General features: G+C 49.0%; 1 protein-coding gene across 2 annotated transcripts in view; it reads right to left on the bottom strand.

Moving 5' to 3' along the window:
• Positions 1–2,481: 2,481 nt before the first annotated feature.
• LOC102445807 (NACHT, LRR and PYD domains-containing protein 1a-like) overlaps positions 2,482–16,186 on the bottom strand; it is a 61,087-nt gene continuing 47,382 nt past the window's right edge. The window contains exons 13-14 of one of the 2 annotated variants that reach the window (XM_075897862.1): positions 14,558–14,599; positions 2,482–13,146 (exon numbers count right to left, since the gene is read on the bottom strand). In XM_075897862.1, coding sequence (XP_075753977.1) covers positions 12,884–13,146; positions 14,558–14,599 — 305 coding nt within the window. In that variant the 3' untranslated portion in view covers positions 2,482–12,883. The remainder of the gene's footprint in view (positions 13,147–14,557; positions 14,600–16,186) is intronic. The other variant, XM_075897863.1, reaches the window with a different exon arrangement.

Here is a 16,186-nt window from a genome sequence, read left to right as displayed (position 1 = left end):
TTAGACATAATGTCGAAATACTGTCGAGCAAGAGGACTTCTTTGACTCCTGTGATTCTCATTTTACGGGGAGCAAGGGAAGTCAAAGGAAGAGTAGACTGCCTTCAACTTCCTGCTGTGTAGACAGTGCCAAAAGTCGAAATAAGCTGTTTCGACGTCAGCTACGCAGTTGATGTTGCTGAAGTGGTGTAGCTTATTTCGGCTTTAGCCCTGCTGTGTAGATGTGTCCTAAGGGGGAAGGAACGCAAGCCAAAGCAGGGAAAGAGCAGATTAAACACATCTAGGCTACATCTAGACTGCAGGTTTCTTTCGGAAGAAGCTTTTCCGGAAGAGACCTTCTGAAAAATCTTTTTCCGAAAGAGCGCGTCCGTGCTGCCAAAGGGCATTGAAAAAGCGATCTGCTTTTTCGAAAGAGAGCTTCCACACTGAATGGACGCTTTCTCACATTTATACTTTGATTACTGTGGGTGGAGTGACGACCAGGATACCTGTGCTCTTTCCTCTTCTTCCGAAAGAACTCCCTCTTCCCCGTCCACATGTGCCATTTTCCAAATGAGCTCTTTCGGAAAAAGGCTTCTTGTAGAAAGAGGATCATCCACATCAGAAAACTCCCTGTTGTTTTGATTTTCTTTCAAAAGAACGTGAGTGCAGTGTGGACAGAATTGAAGTTTTTTCGGAAGTTTTTCCGAAAAAAACTCTGTCGTGTAGACATACCCTTAGATACATTAGATCAGCGGTTCCCAACCTTTCTGAGCCTAGGGACCCCTTTTTCAATTTATTACACTTTCATGGACCTCTCCCTGGTCCCTGCAGGAGTGAGAAAGGAGGGGGGAAAAAAGAAGAGAGAGAAAAAGAGAAGATAGAGAGAGCGAGAGAGAAAAGAAAAAAGTGAGAGAGAAAAAGGAGAGAGAGAGAGGAAAAAAGCGAGAGAGAGAAAAAGGAGAGAGAGAGAGAGAAGAAAAAGGAGAGAGAAAAGAAAAAAGCGAGAGAGAAAAGGAGGGAGAAAAAGAGAGAGAGAAAAGAAAAAGGAGAGAAAAGAAAAAGGAGAGAAAAGAAAAAGGAGAGAGAGAGAGAAAAGAAAAAGGAGAGAGAAAAAGGAGAGAGAGAGAGAGAGAGAAAAGAAAAAAGCGAGAGAAAAAGGAGAGAGAGAGAGAGAAAAGAAAAAAGCGAGAGAGAAAAGGAGAGAGAGAGAGAGAAAAGAAAAAAGCGAGAGAGAAAAGGAGAGAGAGAGAGAGAGAAAAGAAAAAAGCGAGAGAGAAAAGGAGAGAGAGAGAGAGAGAAAAGAAAAAAGCGAGAGAGAAAAGGAGAGAGAGAGAGAAAAGAAAAAAGCGAGAGAGAAAAGGAGAGAGAGAGAGAAAAGAAAAAAGCGAGAGAGAAAAGGAGAGAGAAAAGAAAAAGGAGAGAGAAAAGAAAAAGGAGAGAGAAAAGAAAAAGGAGAGAGAAAAAGGAGAGAGAGAGAGAGAGAAAAGAAAAAAGCGAGAGAGAAAAGGAGAGAGAGAGAGAGAAAAGAAAAAAGCGAGAGAGAAAAGGAGAGAGAGAGAGAGAAAAGAAAAAAGTGAGAGAGAAAAGGAGAGAGAGAGAGAGAAAAGAAAAAAGCGAGAGAGAAAAGGAGAGAGAGAGAGAAAAGAAAAAGGAGAGAGAAAAGAAAAAGGAGAGAGGAAAAAAAGGAGAGAGAGAGAGAAAAGAAAAAGGAGAGAGAAAAAGGAGAGAGAGAGAGAGAGAAAAGAAAAAAGCGAGAAAAAAAGGAGAGAGAGAGAGAAAAGAAAAAGGAGAGAGAAAAAGGAGAGAGAGAGAGAGAGAAAAGAAAAAAGCGAGAGAAAAAGGAGAGAGAGAGAGAGAAAAGAAAAAAGCGAGAGAGAAAAGGAGAGAGAGAGAGAAAAGAAAAAAGCGAGAGAGAAAAGGAGAGAGAGAGAGAAAAGAAAAAAGCGAGAGAGAAAAGGAGAGAGAGAGAAAAGAAAAAAGCGAGAGAGAAAAGGAGAGAGAGAGAAAAGAAAAAAGCGAGAGAGAAAAGGAGAGAGAGAGAGAAAAGAAAAAAGCGAGAGAGAAAAGGAGAGAGAGAGAGAAAAGAAAAAAGCGAGAGAGAAAAGGAGAGAGAGAGAGAGAGAAAAGAAAAAAGCGAGAGAGAAAAGGAGAGAGAGAGAGAAAAGAAAAAAGCGAGAGAGAAAAGGAGAGAGAAAAGAAAAAGGAGAGAGAAAAGAAAAAGGAGAGAGAAAAAAGAGAGAGAGAAAAGAAAAAGGAGAGAGAAAAAGGAGAGAGAGAGAGAGAGAAAAGAAAAAAGCGAGAGAGAAAAGGAGAGAGAGAGAGAGAAAAGAAAAAAGCGAGAGAGAAAAGGAGAGAGAGAGAGAGAAAAGAAAAAAGTGAGAGAGAAAAGGAGAGAGAGAGAGAGAAAAGAAAAAAGCGAGAGAGAAAAGGAGAGAGAGAGAGAAAAGAAAAAGGAGAGAGAGAAAAGGAGAGAGAGAGAGAAAAGAAAAAAGCGAGAGAGAAAAGGAGAGAGAGAGAGAAAAGAAAAAAGCGAGAGAGAAAAGGAGAGAGAAAGACAAAAGAAAAAAGCGAGAGAGAAAAGGAGAGAGAGAGAAAAAGGAGAGAGAAAGAGAGAGAAAAGAAAAAAGTGAGAGAGAAAAGGAGAGAGAAAAAGAGAGAAAAGAAAAACGAGGGAGGAAAGAGAAAAATAAGAGAGAAACAGAGAAAAGAAAAAAACGAGATAAAAGAGAAAAAGAAAGGAAAGAGAAGAAAAAATGAGAGGGAAAAAAAGAAAAGAGAGAGAAGAAAAAAATGAGAGAGAAAAAAGTAAAAGAAAAGAGAGAGAGAAGAAAAAAACGAGAGAGAAAAAGAAAAAGAAAAGAAAGAGAAAAGAAAAACATGAGAGAAAAAAGAAAGAAAAGAGAGAAAAGGAGAGAGAGAGAACTAGAGTAAAGGAAAAAGTGAGAGAAAAAGATGAGAGAGGGAAGCAAGAATAAAGAAAGAGAGAAAAAGAGAAATGTATTCCAGTGCTTAACCACCCGGACAGTTAGGGCGTGTTTTCTGATGTCTAACCTCAGCCTCCCTTGCTGCAATTTAAGCCCATTGCTTCTTGTTGGATCCTCAGAGGCCAAGGAGAATAATTTTCTCCCTCCTCCTTGTAACACCCTTTAGGTACTTGAAAACCGCTCTCATGTCCCCTCTCGGTCTCCTCTTTTCCAAATTAAACCCAATTATTTCCGTCTTCTCTCATAGCTCATGTCTGCTAGGCCTTGAAGCATTTTGGTTGCTCTTCTCGGCACCTTCTCCAATTTCTCCCTCGCTTTCCTAAAATGCGGTGCCCAGAACGGGCCACAAAATCGTTAGCTGTTAGTGTTAAGACCTCCTGGACGATGAGTGAGGTGCTGGAGGACTGGAGAAGGCATAGAACAGATTGAACCTCTTTAATCCGGCACGCTCTGGTCTGGCAACCTCCGTGGTCCGGCACGATTTGAGTTAGCTGGATGTCCACTTATTGTGGGTGTGGCCAAGTTTCTGGCGGTCCTGTAAAGTTTGTGTACAGCTTTCTTCGTGTTCTGTGGTGTTTTTTAGCTCAAATTTCCCCGTAAATGTCTTCTAAGAACCTTCCGGAGCTAGGGCAGGAAGAAGGCTGCTTAACCATGGGCACTTGTGCTCCTGTACTGGGCTTATAATAGTCTAGTCTTCAGTGCCAAGGTCCCTCCTCATCTGGGTTCTCCAGTCGAAAACCAGACGCCCGGTAATAGGTCGTTTCCTTTCATCTTCTCAGGGCCTCCCTACGGAGAGTTGCCGGTAAGTACCGACCCCCACGTCTCTTGGGGCGCTCAAGGCGATGGAGGGGCTGTGGATCTTCCTTGAGACACCCTGAGCAGGACTGAAGAGGAGACACGCCCCACCTATGGCCCGGAAGCTGGACCGGGCCCCCTGGTGGTGTTTGTCGAGGGATAGCCTTTTCCACGTCCTGAGGCTGGAAAATAGCCAGCCGTCGTTTTCAGCGGCTGCCGCGGTCACCCTGCCCTAAAGCCCCGGTATTGTTCTCAATGTTGCCACGCCGCCAGGGCCCTGCCGTTGCCAAGGAAGCTGTGTAAGAACAAGCCGGGCCTAGTTCTTCCCCCTCAGCCTCCATTCCGGAAGGTTCCTCAGCCCAGCCTCCATTCCGGAAGGTTCCTCAGCCTGCCCTCTTCCTCATTCAGCCTGGGGCCGCTGAGGTGGTCTCGCCCGCCGCTCGGAGCGTCTCCCCGTCCGGGCAACAGCTGAGGCCGCCTCAGCCCCCGTCCTTTGGGCACGGAAATTTCCGCTGGCGTCCGGCCAACGTGTCAGAGCTGTGAGCCGGCCCCAGTGTGTCAGGACTGGGTTGTCCACCTCATGGCTGCTTCTCCACCACCCTGTGGGGCACCAGGCTGATTCCCACAGGCCCAGAGGGCAGCTGTGGGTCCCAGCCCCATTGCAGGTGCCTCCTCTTGGTGACTCAGCCGCCGGCCCGGTTGCTAGTCCCCTTCTGTGGTGTCCTCCGCCCCGGCGTAGGCCCAGAGACCCTCCAACGCACAGTCCCCTCTCTAGCTGCTCCTGACTCTCAGTCCTATGAGCACTGTTCTCTACCCTGTTCTGTTCGGGGTCCCCCCATCCCTCCAGGCTAGGACCCACAAACCTCCTCCCGGCTACCAGCTCTGGCCCAGTTCTGCTCGGGTCTAATCAAGGCTCCTCGTTGCTGCTTAATTGGCGGACTAGGCCTGTTTCTGCCCTCTCAGCACCGGGGGTGGGAGGCAGACCCCCCCCCCACCATATGCCCCCATTTTACAGATGGGTGGTACGGAGAACAGAGGCTCTTCTGGGTTAGCTCTATGCCGAGGTGGAAGTGGGCTGGTGAGAATTTGGCCCACCCATGGCCAAATTTGCTGCCCCTGTTGGTGGGGACACCAGCAATGCCTCAGCTGGACCCTACCGGCAGGAGGGAGCAAAAGGAGCAGCTACCATTGATGAGGGGGTGGGGGGTGATTTAAAAGGGTCCCAGATGCTTGGCTACCACCACCCCGGGCTCCCGGACGTCAGCCCAGAAGGACTGTTTGGTGAGTGTGTCTCCCCTGCTCTGCCCCACCTCTTCTGGGGTCCCAACGCCACCCCCTATTGTTAAGGACATCAGGCAGAACACACAGGTAAGTCCTGGCGTCTACTTTCCGCCCTGGTTTTATGGCTAACATCTGTCACTGCGGTTTAAAACAGAAGGAGGTGTATTTCTTCAACCTGTGGAACTCCTTGCCACAGGATGTCGTGAAGACTAGGATTTTCAAAGAAGAGCTAGATACATTCATGGCGGTTAGGTCCATCAATGGCTGTTACCATTCCTACCCACCCTGGCTGTCCCTAGCCTCTGTTTGTCTGGAAATGGATGACAGAAGAGGGAAACGTGAGGATTCCCTGTTGTGTCCCTCCCTCTGGGGCATCCGGTATTGGCCACTGTCGGCAGACAGGATACTGGGCCGGATGGACCTTTGGTCTGGCCACTCTGATGTTCTTCTCTCCCACCGGCGGCAAAGGGTTAATTGCTTTTTGGAGACGTTACCACACCCCCAGTTGGTGTCGTCTGCATATTTCACCGGGATTCTTCCACATTGATTCGTGTTCATTCTACAACCCTCCTTTAATTCTGCCTCGATCGAGTCCTGGATCGGCTGCTGCATTTTCTTGCCGAGGGGCAAAGTCAAACAGACAGGTCTTGAATGACCCAGCGTGTTCGGTTGACCCTGTTGACTAGAGCTGTCAAGGATTAAAATAATGAATCCCGATTAATCGCGCTGTTAAACATTAGAGTGTCATTCCTATAAATAATTGGTGGGTGTTTTCTACACTGTCAGATCCACTGATTTCAGTTACACAGTCGTGTAGAAAGTGGTCAATTTCTGTTTGGTTTTTTTATGCCCCACGTTTGCCCTGTAGAAAGAAACTCACGTAAGCACAGCAGGGTAATCTCTGGATCGTGCTAATTGAATTTACAGATGTTCAGTGCTGGCCGGGAGAAGACCGAGTCCTCGTCTGTTCATATCATGGAAGAGCGCAGCCAAATTCTTGGAGTGGCTCTCCCCCTTACAAATTATTTGCCCACCCGTCTGTTGAATAGAAGTGAACTCGACTTGATGATTGAAAACTAGCTGTCTAGTCGTCTTCCGGGATAGGAGCGGGATGGAAGAAGTGTTATTGTCTGACACGACCCCAGCTTCTGGTCTTCCCAAATACAGGGCAGAATATTTACTGGACGCTTCCGTACTATTATTATTGATTCAGGGTGTGTCTAGATCGCAGGGTTTTTTCGAAAAAAGTAGCCTTTCTTTTTTAAAAACTTGACCTGCCTCTAGACTGCTGCCGCGGTCTTTCGAAATCAAAAGAACACAGCCGTTTTTTCGACCGTGGTAAAGGAGGTTTTCGAGGAAGAACGCCTTTTTTCGAAAGTGCTCTTTCAAAAAAAGTCATTCTTGACCACAAACGGGGCTTTTTCGAAAGAGAGCATCCCGACTGCCTGAGTGATCTTTCGAAAAAGCGTCTCTCTCTCTCGAAAATACTGGTTGCTGTCTAGATACTCTCTTTTGAAAAAGGCTTTTTGGAAAGATTACAGCCGCACCCCAAGTTACGAACAAGTTACGGGCCAACACGTGGTCCGTAACTCGAAGTGTTTGTAACTCGGATCCCATAGAGTTACATGGCGACCGCGCTGTTCTTAAGCGCGGATCGCCGTTTGTAACTCGGATCTGCATTTACAACCACTTTGGTCGTAAGTGCGGGCGGTCGTAAGTGGAGGTGGTCGTAACTCGGGGAGCGGTCGTATTTTGAAATCGCCTCTTTCGAAAGAGGCTTATAGTCTAGACGTACCTTCAGCGCACAGTCAACCTGTGGAACTCCTCGCCGGAGGATGTGGTGAAGGCTAGGACTTGAAGAGGGGTTCAAATAAGAGCTAGATACGTTCATGGAGGTTAGGTCCATCAATGACTATTCACCAGGATGGGTAGGAATGGTGTCCCTAGCGTCTGTCTGTCTGTCGGTGGGTGACGGGAGGGATCAAGTGTGGATTCCCTGTTGCGATCCTTCCCTCTGGGGCACCTGGTACTGGCCTCTGTCAGCAGACAGGATACTGGGCTAGATGGACCTTTGGTCTCACCTGGCCTGGCCATTCTGGCATTCTTATTATTGATCATTAATTTGGCTAGTTCCTTCTCGTTCTGTACAAGAGACGAAAGTAAAGGGTTCTTTTTTGGACCTGACGTGGTCCACTGCCAGCCGGACATCTCTCTGTGATCACATGATGATTCCGTGTTCTCTCCCTCTGGGGCATCGGCAGACAGCATCCTTGGGCTTAGACGGACCGTCTGATTCAGTCTGGCTGGCCTTATGTTTTTGTGTCTGTTTGCTTCCATATCCACTTTAGCTGCGGATTGATATTTGTTACCTTCGACCACCCCCTTTCTTTTGCTTGTTACCTTTTGTAGGATAGCTGCTGTCCCTTTCCTTCTAAACCAGGATGGAGTTTTTAACCAATCTGGCCTTCTTTCACGATTGTCTCTCGTGCGTGTCTCGAAGGATGTCCGTAACTCCCATGCCGATTTTTCTGAGCAATTTCTTCCCCCCATGTGATTTGGCTCAGCCTTGTTTTCAGCTTCATCAGAACGGCCAGACTGGGTCAGTCCAGTGTCCTGTCTGCTGGCAATGGCCAATGCCAGATGCCTTAGAGGGAGGGAACAGAACAGGGAATTGGCAAGAGATCCCACTGCTGCCACCAACTCCCAGAAAAACAGAGGTTAGGGACACCATTCCTACCCAGCCTGGCTAATAGCGATTGATAGACCTTGTAACCAGTTGGACACGATCCCACTTCCTCCTTTTCGCTGGTGTCTGACGAGACATATTCCTATGCTTCTTCCTCTTCCCTGACCTTGGCTTTCTTAGTTCTACTTCGTTGAGCGTTTTATTGTGCCTTTGGTATGTTATCTGTAGTACAATGCGATTTCTCATACCCAAGGCCACCAGGCCCCATTTAGCTTAGAATCCATATTGTTCACGAACAGTGCTTTTTTTTGTGACGGTACACCCCAGAGGCAGATAACTAATGCTGCTTGTCTTTTGGTATTCAGCTTTTAATCCTTAACGTACTTCAGTGCTTTATAAGATTCAATATCTTGTGATAGACCAGGTTGTGGCTGGTCCTTGGAGCAGCCAAACCCAAGAAAATGAGGATGGGTTCTGGATTTATTTTTTGGATAACAAAAATCAGACTGGAAGCTTCAGAGGGTAGCCAAGTTAGTCTCTACAGGCTAAACTTAAAAAACAACACATGGTCGGGTAGCACTTTATAGACTAACAAAACTTGTAGCTGTTATCATGAGTTTTCGTGGGCACAGCCCAGTTCTTCAGATGACCGGAGTTTTGAGTTTAGGATGTGCAGACACAAAATAAATTGGGGAGAAGGAAGAGGAGGGAAGGGGGCGGGAAACAAGGAGCAGAAGGTATGACAATATCAAAGGGAAAAACAAGTAAGCAGAACGGGTAATCTATAAGCACCTAACGATCGGATAGTTAAAAGAAGCAGATAAGGATCATAGGATAGAAATTAGATAGGAAAGGTACTTGCTTTGATGAGGGTACATAAAATCTGAGACACACCACATGGATTCCAGCAAGAAGCCACAAGGGGTTGTGTGTTTGCTGTGTGCTTTGGAAGCAGGACTTGAAAGTGAAGAGTAATCAGAACTCTGGACGTTCACCGTGTCTGTTTTCAAGACTAGGTCTCTGGGTTGCTGATAACTTTGGATCTGAAAGCAAGCCAGAAAGTAAGTGTGTGTGTCTGTGTGTGTGTGTGTGTGTGTGTGTGTGTGTGTGTGTGTGTGTGTGTGTGTGTCTGTGTGTGTGTGTGAGATTAAACTACGGGGTTTTTTTTGAAAGAGGATATGCAAATTCCCACGGATCTTGCTTTCGAAAGAGGATCTTTCGCAAGCGAAAGTAGTCTGGATGCAGTTTTTTCAGAAAAAAAAATTCGGAAAAACCGCGTAAACCTCATTTTTTTAAGGCTGTGTTTTCGAAAAAGGAGTTTTCCACCCTCCCCGAAGAAAAGTATCCCAGCTACTTTTGCTTTTGAAAGATCCTCTTTCGAAAGTGAGATCGGAAGAAGACCCGTGGGAATTTGCATATCCTCTTTCGAAAAAACCCCGTAGCCTAGACAGATCCTAAGTGACCGTACAGGGATAGAAGCGGTCTGCTATTCAAAGATTTCAAGAGGGTATAACACACACTGTCCTCAGGAGTAAATTGTCGAAATAAAAGGCCTGGTATATAACAAGATATTTATAAACACCCACGTGTTCAGAAACGTGATGCTAATGTTAGTGTTTAACGTGGGAGTAAACATAGCGTTAATGAGTAACCCTGCAACATTGAAAATTATTCTTTCGGGAAGAGAAAACCGTTTGGGCTTGCGGGAATGATAACCGGCCAACACCTAGCACCAAGGAAAATTGCGATAGCAGCAACACTTCTCTGTTACTGTGAATAAATGGAGGGGATGACGAATAATTGCTTCTGCTTTTCTGGAAAAAAAAAATTAAAGCTTCGCAATAGCTAGGCTATTAAAAACTTGGTCTGCTGTATAAAAGGGAAACTGAGGCACATTACCCCGTTAATTTAATAGTGAGCAGTGGGAATCCTTTACCTGGAACCCACAGAGGGAGGCAGTTACGAAGGCTTGGCTGGTTTACAGAGCAACATAGCTAATTATTGGGTAACAGCGCGCAGATAAAGAAATCAGCAAGAAAACTTGTAAAGGTGAACTCTGTTATAGTCCTAGCATTCACAACCTCCTCAGGCAAGGAGTTCCACAGGTTGACAATGCGTTGTGTGAAGAATACTTGTAAAGGAGGGGAGTGTTTATAAGATATAATGTGCCCCCCAGGCACGTTATATCCCTTTATCCCACCTCGCCTCGTGGGCAGAATTTGAACCTATCACCCTTCCCGATCCTCTAGGCCACCCGGGAACCCTTTCCCCTGCCTTAGTTTCAGGGCGCCCTTTATATCACCTCTTCCCGGGTGCGGGACTTGAACCTACCACCCTGCCCTCCCCGGAAAATGTTCTTTTTGTTTTTCAGAACATCCAGAAGAGCTGGTGCCAGCCAAGGGAACGTCAAGACTGCAGAGTTTTTCCGGGATACTGCAAAATGTTTTTCGGAAGAGCCGACATGTTTTTTCAGCATCCCTGTAACCCTCGTTTTGAGAGGATGAAACGATTTTCTGAAAAAACTGCCAGCATGAATGTGATGTATGAGAGTATCCCGTTTTTCTGAAGAATCTGTACCAATAAACAACCCTAAAAGCTCCCCCCCCCCCCATCCAGGTTTGTTCCTTAGTAGGTGTCTGGAAGTGCAACAGTCCTTAACCTCCATAATCTAGCTCTTTTTTGAACCCTGTTAAAGTCCTAGCCACCACCAGATCCTCTGGCGAGGAGTTCCACAGGTTAACTGCGCTGTGTGACGAAAAACTTCCTTTGGTCTGTGTTAAACCTGCTGCCTATTGGTTGAAATGTTGTGGGAGCAAGTAAATAACTTTTCATTATTCACTTTTTCCACCCCAGTCACGATGTTACAGACCTCTCTCCTATCCACCCATCTCTCCTCTTTTCTAAGGGTGTGTCTAGACTACAGGGTTTTGTCGACAAAAGTGGACTTTTGTCGACAAAACGATACCTGCATCTACACTGCCGCTGAGTTCTGTCGACATAACGTCCCCAGAACTCAGCAGTTTTGTCGACGGCTGTAAACCTCATTCTACGAGGAGTAACGCCGTTTGTCGACAGAGTTCTGTCGACAGAAGCCATTACTGCATGTACGCTGTCCTGTGCGTCTACACTGTCATGTCAACAAAGTGGCTTGCTTTGTCGACAGAACTGGCTGTAGTTTAGACGCTCTTTGTCGACAGAAGCTTTGTCGACAGTATCTGTCGACAAAATTTCTGTCGACAAAAGCCTGTCGTCTAGACATAACCTAAGCTAAAAAGTCCCCGTCTTTTTAATCTCTCTTCATATGGATCCCCGCTCCAAATCCTGAATCATTTTTGTTGCCCTTTGCTGAACCTTTTCCAATGCCAATATAACTTTTTGGAGATGAGGAGACCACATCTGTACGCCCATATTCATGATGTGGCCATCCCACGATTTTATGTAGAGGCAGTAAATTCTCTTATCCCTTTTTTTAATGATTTTGCACATTCTGTTGGCTTTTTTTGCCAGCCGCTTCACACTGAGTGGAAGTTTTCAAAGAACGACCCACAACGACTCTCGAGTAGTCTTCTGAAGTGGACCCTTCAGAAGTACCGTCCTGTTGGCACACGGTCAACGCGATGAAGTCACGATCGCTTGGATATCAGCGGCCGTTTGGTTTTAGTTCGGTGAGGAGTCTCTCTGTCTGCCGCGATGAGGGCTAAACCCGGAATCCCCCAATGCTGAACGGATCACGTTCTGAGTCCTACGGGAGAGTGACTGTCCGAAGAGAGGAAGACTTTAGCCTGGTCTCTAAAAGCGAGACTGCGGTGGAAGAGGAGCGAAGGAGGTGATACTTGAGATGAGGCATGACTCTACTGAAAAGTTCTTACAGGTGTCACGGACTCCTAGGGGTAGAAGAGACCTCAAGAGTCATCGAGTCCAACCCCCTACCCAAAGCAGAAACAACCCCAACTCAGTCATCCCAGCCAAGGCGTGGTCAAGCTGGGCCTTCAGAACCACTAGGGATGGAGAGTCCACGGCGTTGTCATGGTTCCCGTTGCCAGGGAGACATTTCCACACCAACAGCGGTCATGCCCTTTCGGCCCCAACAAACCCAAATGCCTCAATCTCTCCTCATAGGTCGTCTGCTCAGGCCACCTCATCATTTTGGTCGCCCTCCGCTGGACCCTCTCCGATGCGTCCACATCCTTTCTGTAGCGGGGGGCCCGGAACAGGACACACCACTCCAGATGTGGCCTCACCAGAGCCGAATCAAGGGGAAGAATCACTTTTCTAGATCTACCTTAGGCAAAACACTTCACAGGAATGGATTTCTATGGGTCTCTATGCAGCCTCCGAAAAAGAAGGCTGTTGAAAGTAGACTCGTAGAAGCCTAGCGTTGGGAGAGACCTCAGGAGGTCATCAAGTCCAAAGCAAGACCAAGCCAACTCAATCAACCCAACCAGGGCTTGGTCAAGCCGGGCCTTCAAAACCTCTAGGGATGGCGAGTCCACGCTATTTTCATGGTTCCTGGTGCCAGGGAGACATTTCCACGGCAACAGCCGTCATGCCGTTGGCCATGGTGGTAGCCCCGTTTCGGCCTCAATGGCCCATTTTCCTGCCCTTCACCCTAACTCATCTCAGCCATGGTTTGGTCACATTGGACCTTCAAAATCTCTAGAGATGGAGATTCCACCCGTTCCAGGCCTTCCCCACCCTCCTTGGGAAATTTTTTCCTCATCTCCAACCTAGACCTCCTCCTCGTTCTGCCAGCCATCTCCAGCCTCCCTCCATCCTCTTTGGAACCGCCCTTCAGGGAGTTGAAGGCTGCTCTCCAATCCCCTCTCGCTCTTCTGTGGACCAAAAAAGCCCAGATCCCTCCGCCTCTCCTCGTTTCGGTTGCCCTCCACTGGACGTTCTCCAGAGCATCCACAGCAGCGCCTGTGCTAGGGAAGGAGTGACAGCACTGGATGAGGAGTCAGGGCTGCTTTCGGTGAGGCCTGGTGGCCACGTGTCAGAGGGTCCGCTCTGCAGGGGAATCCCCACAGATTTCCGACTCCTCGTGGTGGTGGCCCAGTGGCGTGGCTTGAAAATCTCTCCTCAAACATATTTCTCCGTGACGACTGGCCACGGCAGTAGACCTCAGTGCTTGTGGCCAAGAGGAAGTTCTCCTGACCCTACTGGGATGCCTCCAAGTCCTCTACGAGGCATGGGTCTGTCTCCCGGAGGATTTGGTACAGCTTCTCTTGTGCCCGAATCCCCTTCCTCTCCACCAGCTGCAGTAAGGCATCGTTCCGCCGTTTGCTGGTCTGGTGGCTTTTCACCTCTTCCTCTTCCTCGCTGTTGAGGAGTTGGGCGTCCCGGAAGCGGGCCAGCACGGACTCGAGCAGCCCCATTCGATCGCGGAGCTGCAGCCGGTGCTTCGCCACAAAGGCCGCCCCTAATGGAGACACCAGCCCTGCATTATGCTGCTGTACATGAGAGACACGACCTCCTCCTTCCCCAGTCCCTCCCCTCCGCTAGGCCAAAGCACGGGGCACGTTTCTGGTAGGTAAAGACATCCGACGTCATCAGAGGGCTGCTGAGTTGAGCCAACCTTGATGGTCTAGGGCACCCCTGCTAATGGTTCAGGCCATTCCATAGTGGGGCAGAGTTAAGGGGATCACCATGTGGGAGAAGGTTTGAGATGGGAACCGGGAAACCAGTTCTTAGCAGTGGCACTGATTAGAGTGTAGAGCAGTGTTTCTTAAAGGATGTTCTGCGGAGGAGAACAGAATTAAAAATGGCTGCCCTTAAAGGGATAAGCCTCCTTTTTATGTCAACAAATGGCTGCCCTTAAAGGCATAAGTCTCCTTTTTTTTGGTCTGGGGAATGGCCGCCTTTAATGGGAGATATGGAAGAGCAGGTTGGATAGACATCTACCAGGGATGGTCTAGATTGGTGTTTCTTAAAGTGTGTTCCATGGTACCACTGCTGTGCTGTGGAGAGAACAGAATTCAAAATGGCTGCCCTTAAAGGGACAAGCCTCTTTTTTTTTTCACTCAACTTTTCCCTGGGGGCTTTTTTTCCTCAACAAAAAAATCTTTGGTGTTCCCCATAAAAAAAAATTGTTTGGTGTTCCTCAGTCGTAAAAAGTTTACGAAACACTGCTGTAGAGTAACCTCCCTGGCAAAGGAGAGATTGGGCAGAGGTTCGGGCACCAACTTGAGACCAGGGATCAAGTCCTTGGTTTGCCACCGACTTCCGGTGTGGCCTCGGGCAAGTCACTCAGCTCTGCCAGCTGGGCAACAGCTCTGCCTTCCCACACCAGGTGGGTGAGGATAAACACAACAGAGACTGAGGATCAGAGGCGTAATAAAGCTAGCCAGCAAGGGGAGCGGAGAAATGTCACAGCTCAGTGTGGCCAAACGAGTGTAGGAGCATCTCTACCCCACCCAGAGCAAACTTACTCCATGCAGAGGGCAAAGAACAGCATAAGGAATATTTAACATTGGTGTCAATGTACATTCTGTGCCTAGGGCAGGAAGCGGTGGCACAAAGGGCAGAGTTAAGGTTAAGGTTGTTTGGGGCATTTTCAAAAACTTTGAACACTTTGTGGTTTTTTAATCCTCTTAAAACGTTAACTTTGCGTTTCTTGGCTTTCAAAGGTTTTGGCTGTTGCTGACTCCTGGCATTCTGCTCCGATTTCGGCAGCGCAGTGGGAACGGATGCCTCTTGGCAACCTTAACAAGGGTTTTGTGGTCACGGGGATAGAGACGGTGCCCTCGTGTCTATGCTTCAAGCCGGAGGACAGGAATGGGCGCAGACTGTGGAAACTCCAAAGCACAGTTAAAAAAAAAAATCGCACTGACCTGGGAGCCCGATGGAGGGCGAAGCAGGAAGTCTTACATCCCCTGGAAGAGACAAGCGAGGAATTAGTTGAGTGCCTGGTTGATTCGTTCGTGGGGGACTATCAGAGGCTGAGGGCAGTGTCTGATTTCTAGAGTTTCTTGGTTCGCCCGCTGTCCGACCTGTCCTTAAAGCTAGACTGGGGGAGCTTCCTTCCCCGACATAACCGTTAAAGCATTGGTCGTTCTTCCGAAGATCGTTTCTGGAATCTCCATCGATTCGCTGGGATCTCCTGCCCCCTATTCAACCCACCTGCTCCCTGACAGACCCCCCCACAACCTTCACCTCCTATTTTAACCCCCGCTGCTCCTCCTGCCCCCTAACCAATGCCCCTGCTCCCTGACCGTTCCCGGGGAACTCCTGCCCCATACAAAGTCCTCGTCTCCAGATCCTGGAGCGTCAGGGCGGGAGGGCAGCTGAGGGTTACGAAGGGGAGAGACTGCGGACTCGCCTCGCAGGGTTGGTGCTCCAGAGAAGGACACATGGGTTTGCCAGGCCAAATAGGGCTGACCCGGAAGGGGAAGCCCTCCATAAGACCCCTTGGTGGGTGGAGCTAGAGCTACCTAGCCCCTCCCACAGGAAGCAGAAGGGCGGGGCCAGGACTATAAGAGCAGGGAAAGCAGTCCAGATGTGCTTCCTGGCCTCCCCAGGAGGGATGCCCAATGGCCCCGACATCTGAGGGATGACCGGTTCTGGGAGGCAGGCCAACATCACTCCGAACCACGCCAGGCACCGAGTGGACCAGAGCCCGCACCAGGAGACTGGGCTGCACCACCGGGCCTGGGCCCTGAACTCATGGACACTCCAGAGGACCCTGAGAAGCAGGTAGGCTCCCAGGGGAACTAGGACGCAGCCCAGGGAAAGCCAACGTCGCGCCGGCCGGTGAGACGGAAGTCGAGGGGGCAGTGCCTTGTGGCCCGGATCCCTGCTGATCGCCACACCTGGCGTGGCTACCCTTGCTCGGCCCGTGGGCAGGCCTGAGTCTCAAACTGTTACAGACTGGCTCGATGGTTTGCTGCCCCGCCCTGACCCAGGGACGAGACGTTCCGGTTATGCCGAGCCAGTGTAGGGGGTCAGCAGGGCCGCCTGCTGACCCGCACTGGTACAGGCCCACGGACCCTAGCGGCACTAGAGATGAATGAGTCTGCCCCCAGCAGACTTGTAGCTTCCATCTCCCCTGTCCCTAGAGGTCATCATTAGGAGACCAGGCATGCCACCCCCATCCCCATGACAGTCCCATTAAACTCCGGGATGGGGCCTGATGAAAGGGTTCCCTTGTCCTTGGGGGAAGACTGTTATCCACACCCCTCCCTGTAGGGACCACAGATGGTGCTTGGTCCTGCCCTGAGAGCAGGGGACAGGAGCTTGTGGAATCTCTATGGCTGGAAATATTGAAGAGCAGGTTGAGTAGACATCTACCAGGGATGGTCTAGTTGGGGCTTGGTCCTGTCGTGAGGACAGGGGATGGGAGGTTGTGGAATCTCCATCGTTGGAGATACTGAAGAGCAGGTTGGTTAGACATCTACCAAGGATGGTCTAGTTGGGGCTTAGTCCTGCCATGAGAGCAGGGGATGGGAGGTTGTGGAATCTCC

The sequence above is a fragment of the Pelodiscus sinensis genome, chromosome 15 (assembly GCF_049634645.1).
Source record: "Pelodiscus sinensis isolate JC-2024 chromosome 15, ASM4963464v1, whole genome shotgun sequence".
Taxonomy (NCBI): Eukaryota; Metazoa; Chordata; order Testudines; family Trionychidae; genus Pelodiscus; species Pelodiscus sinensis.
This window is presented reverse-complemented; position numbering and strand designations above follow the sequence as displayed.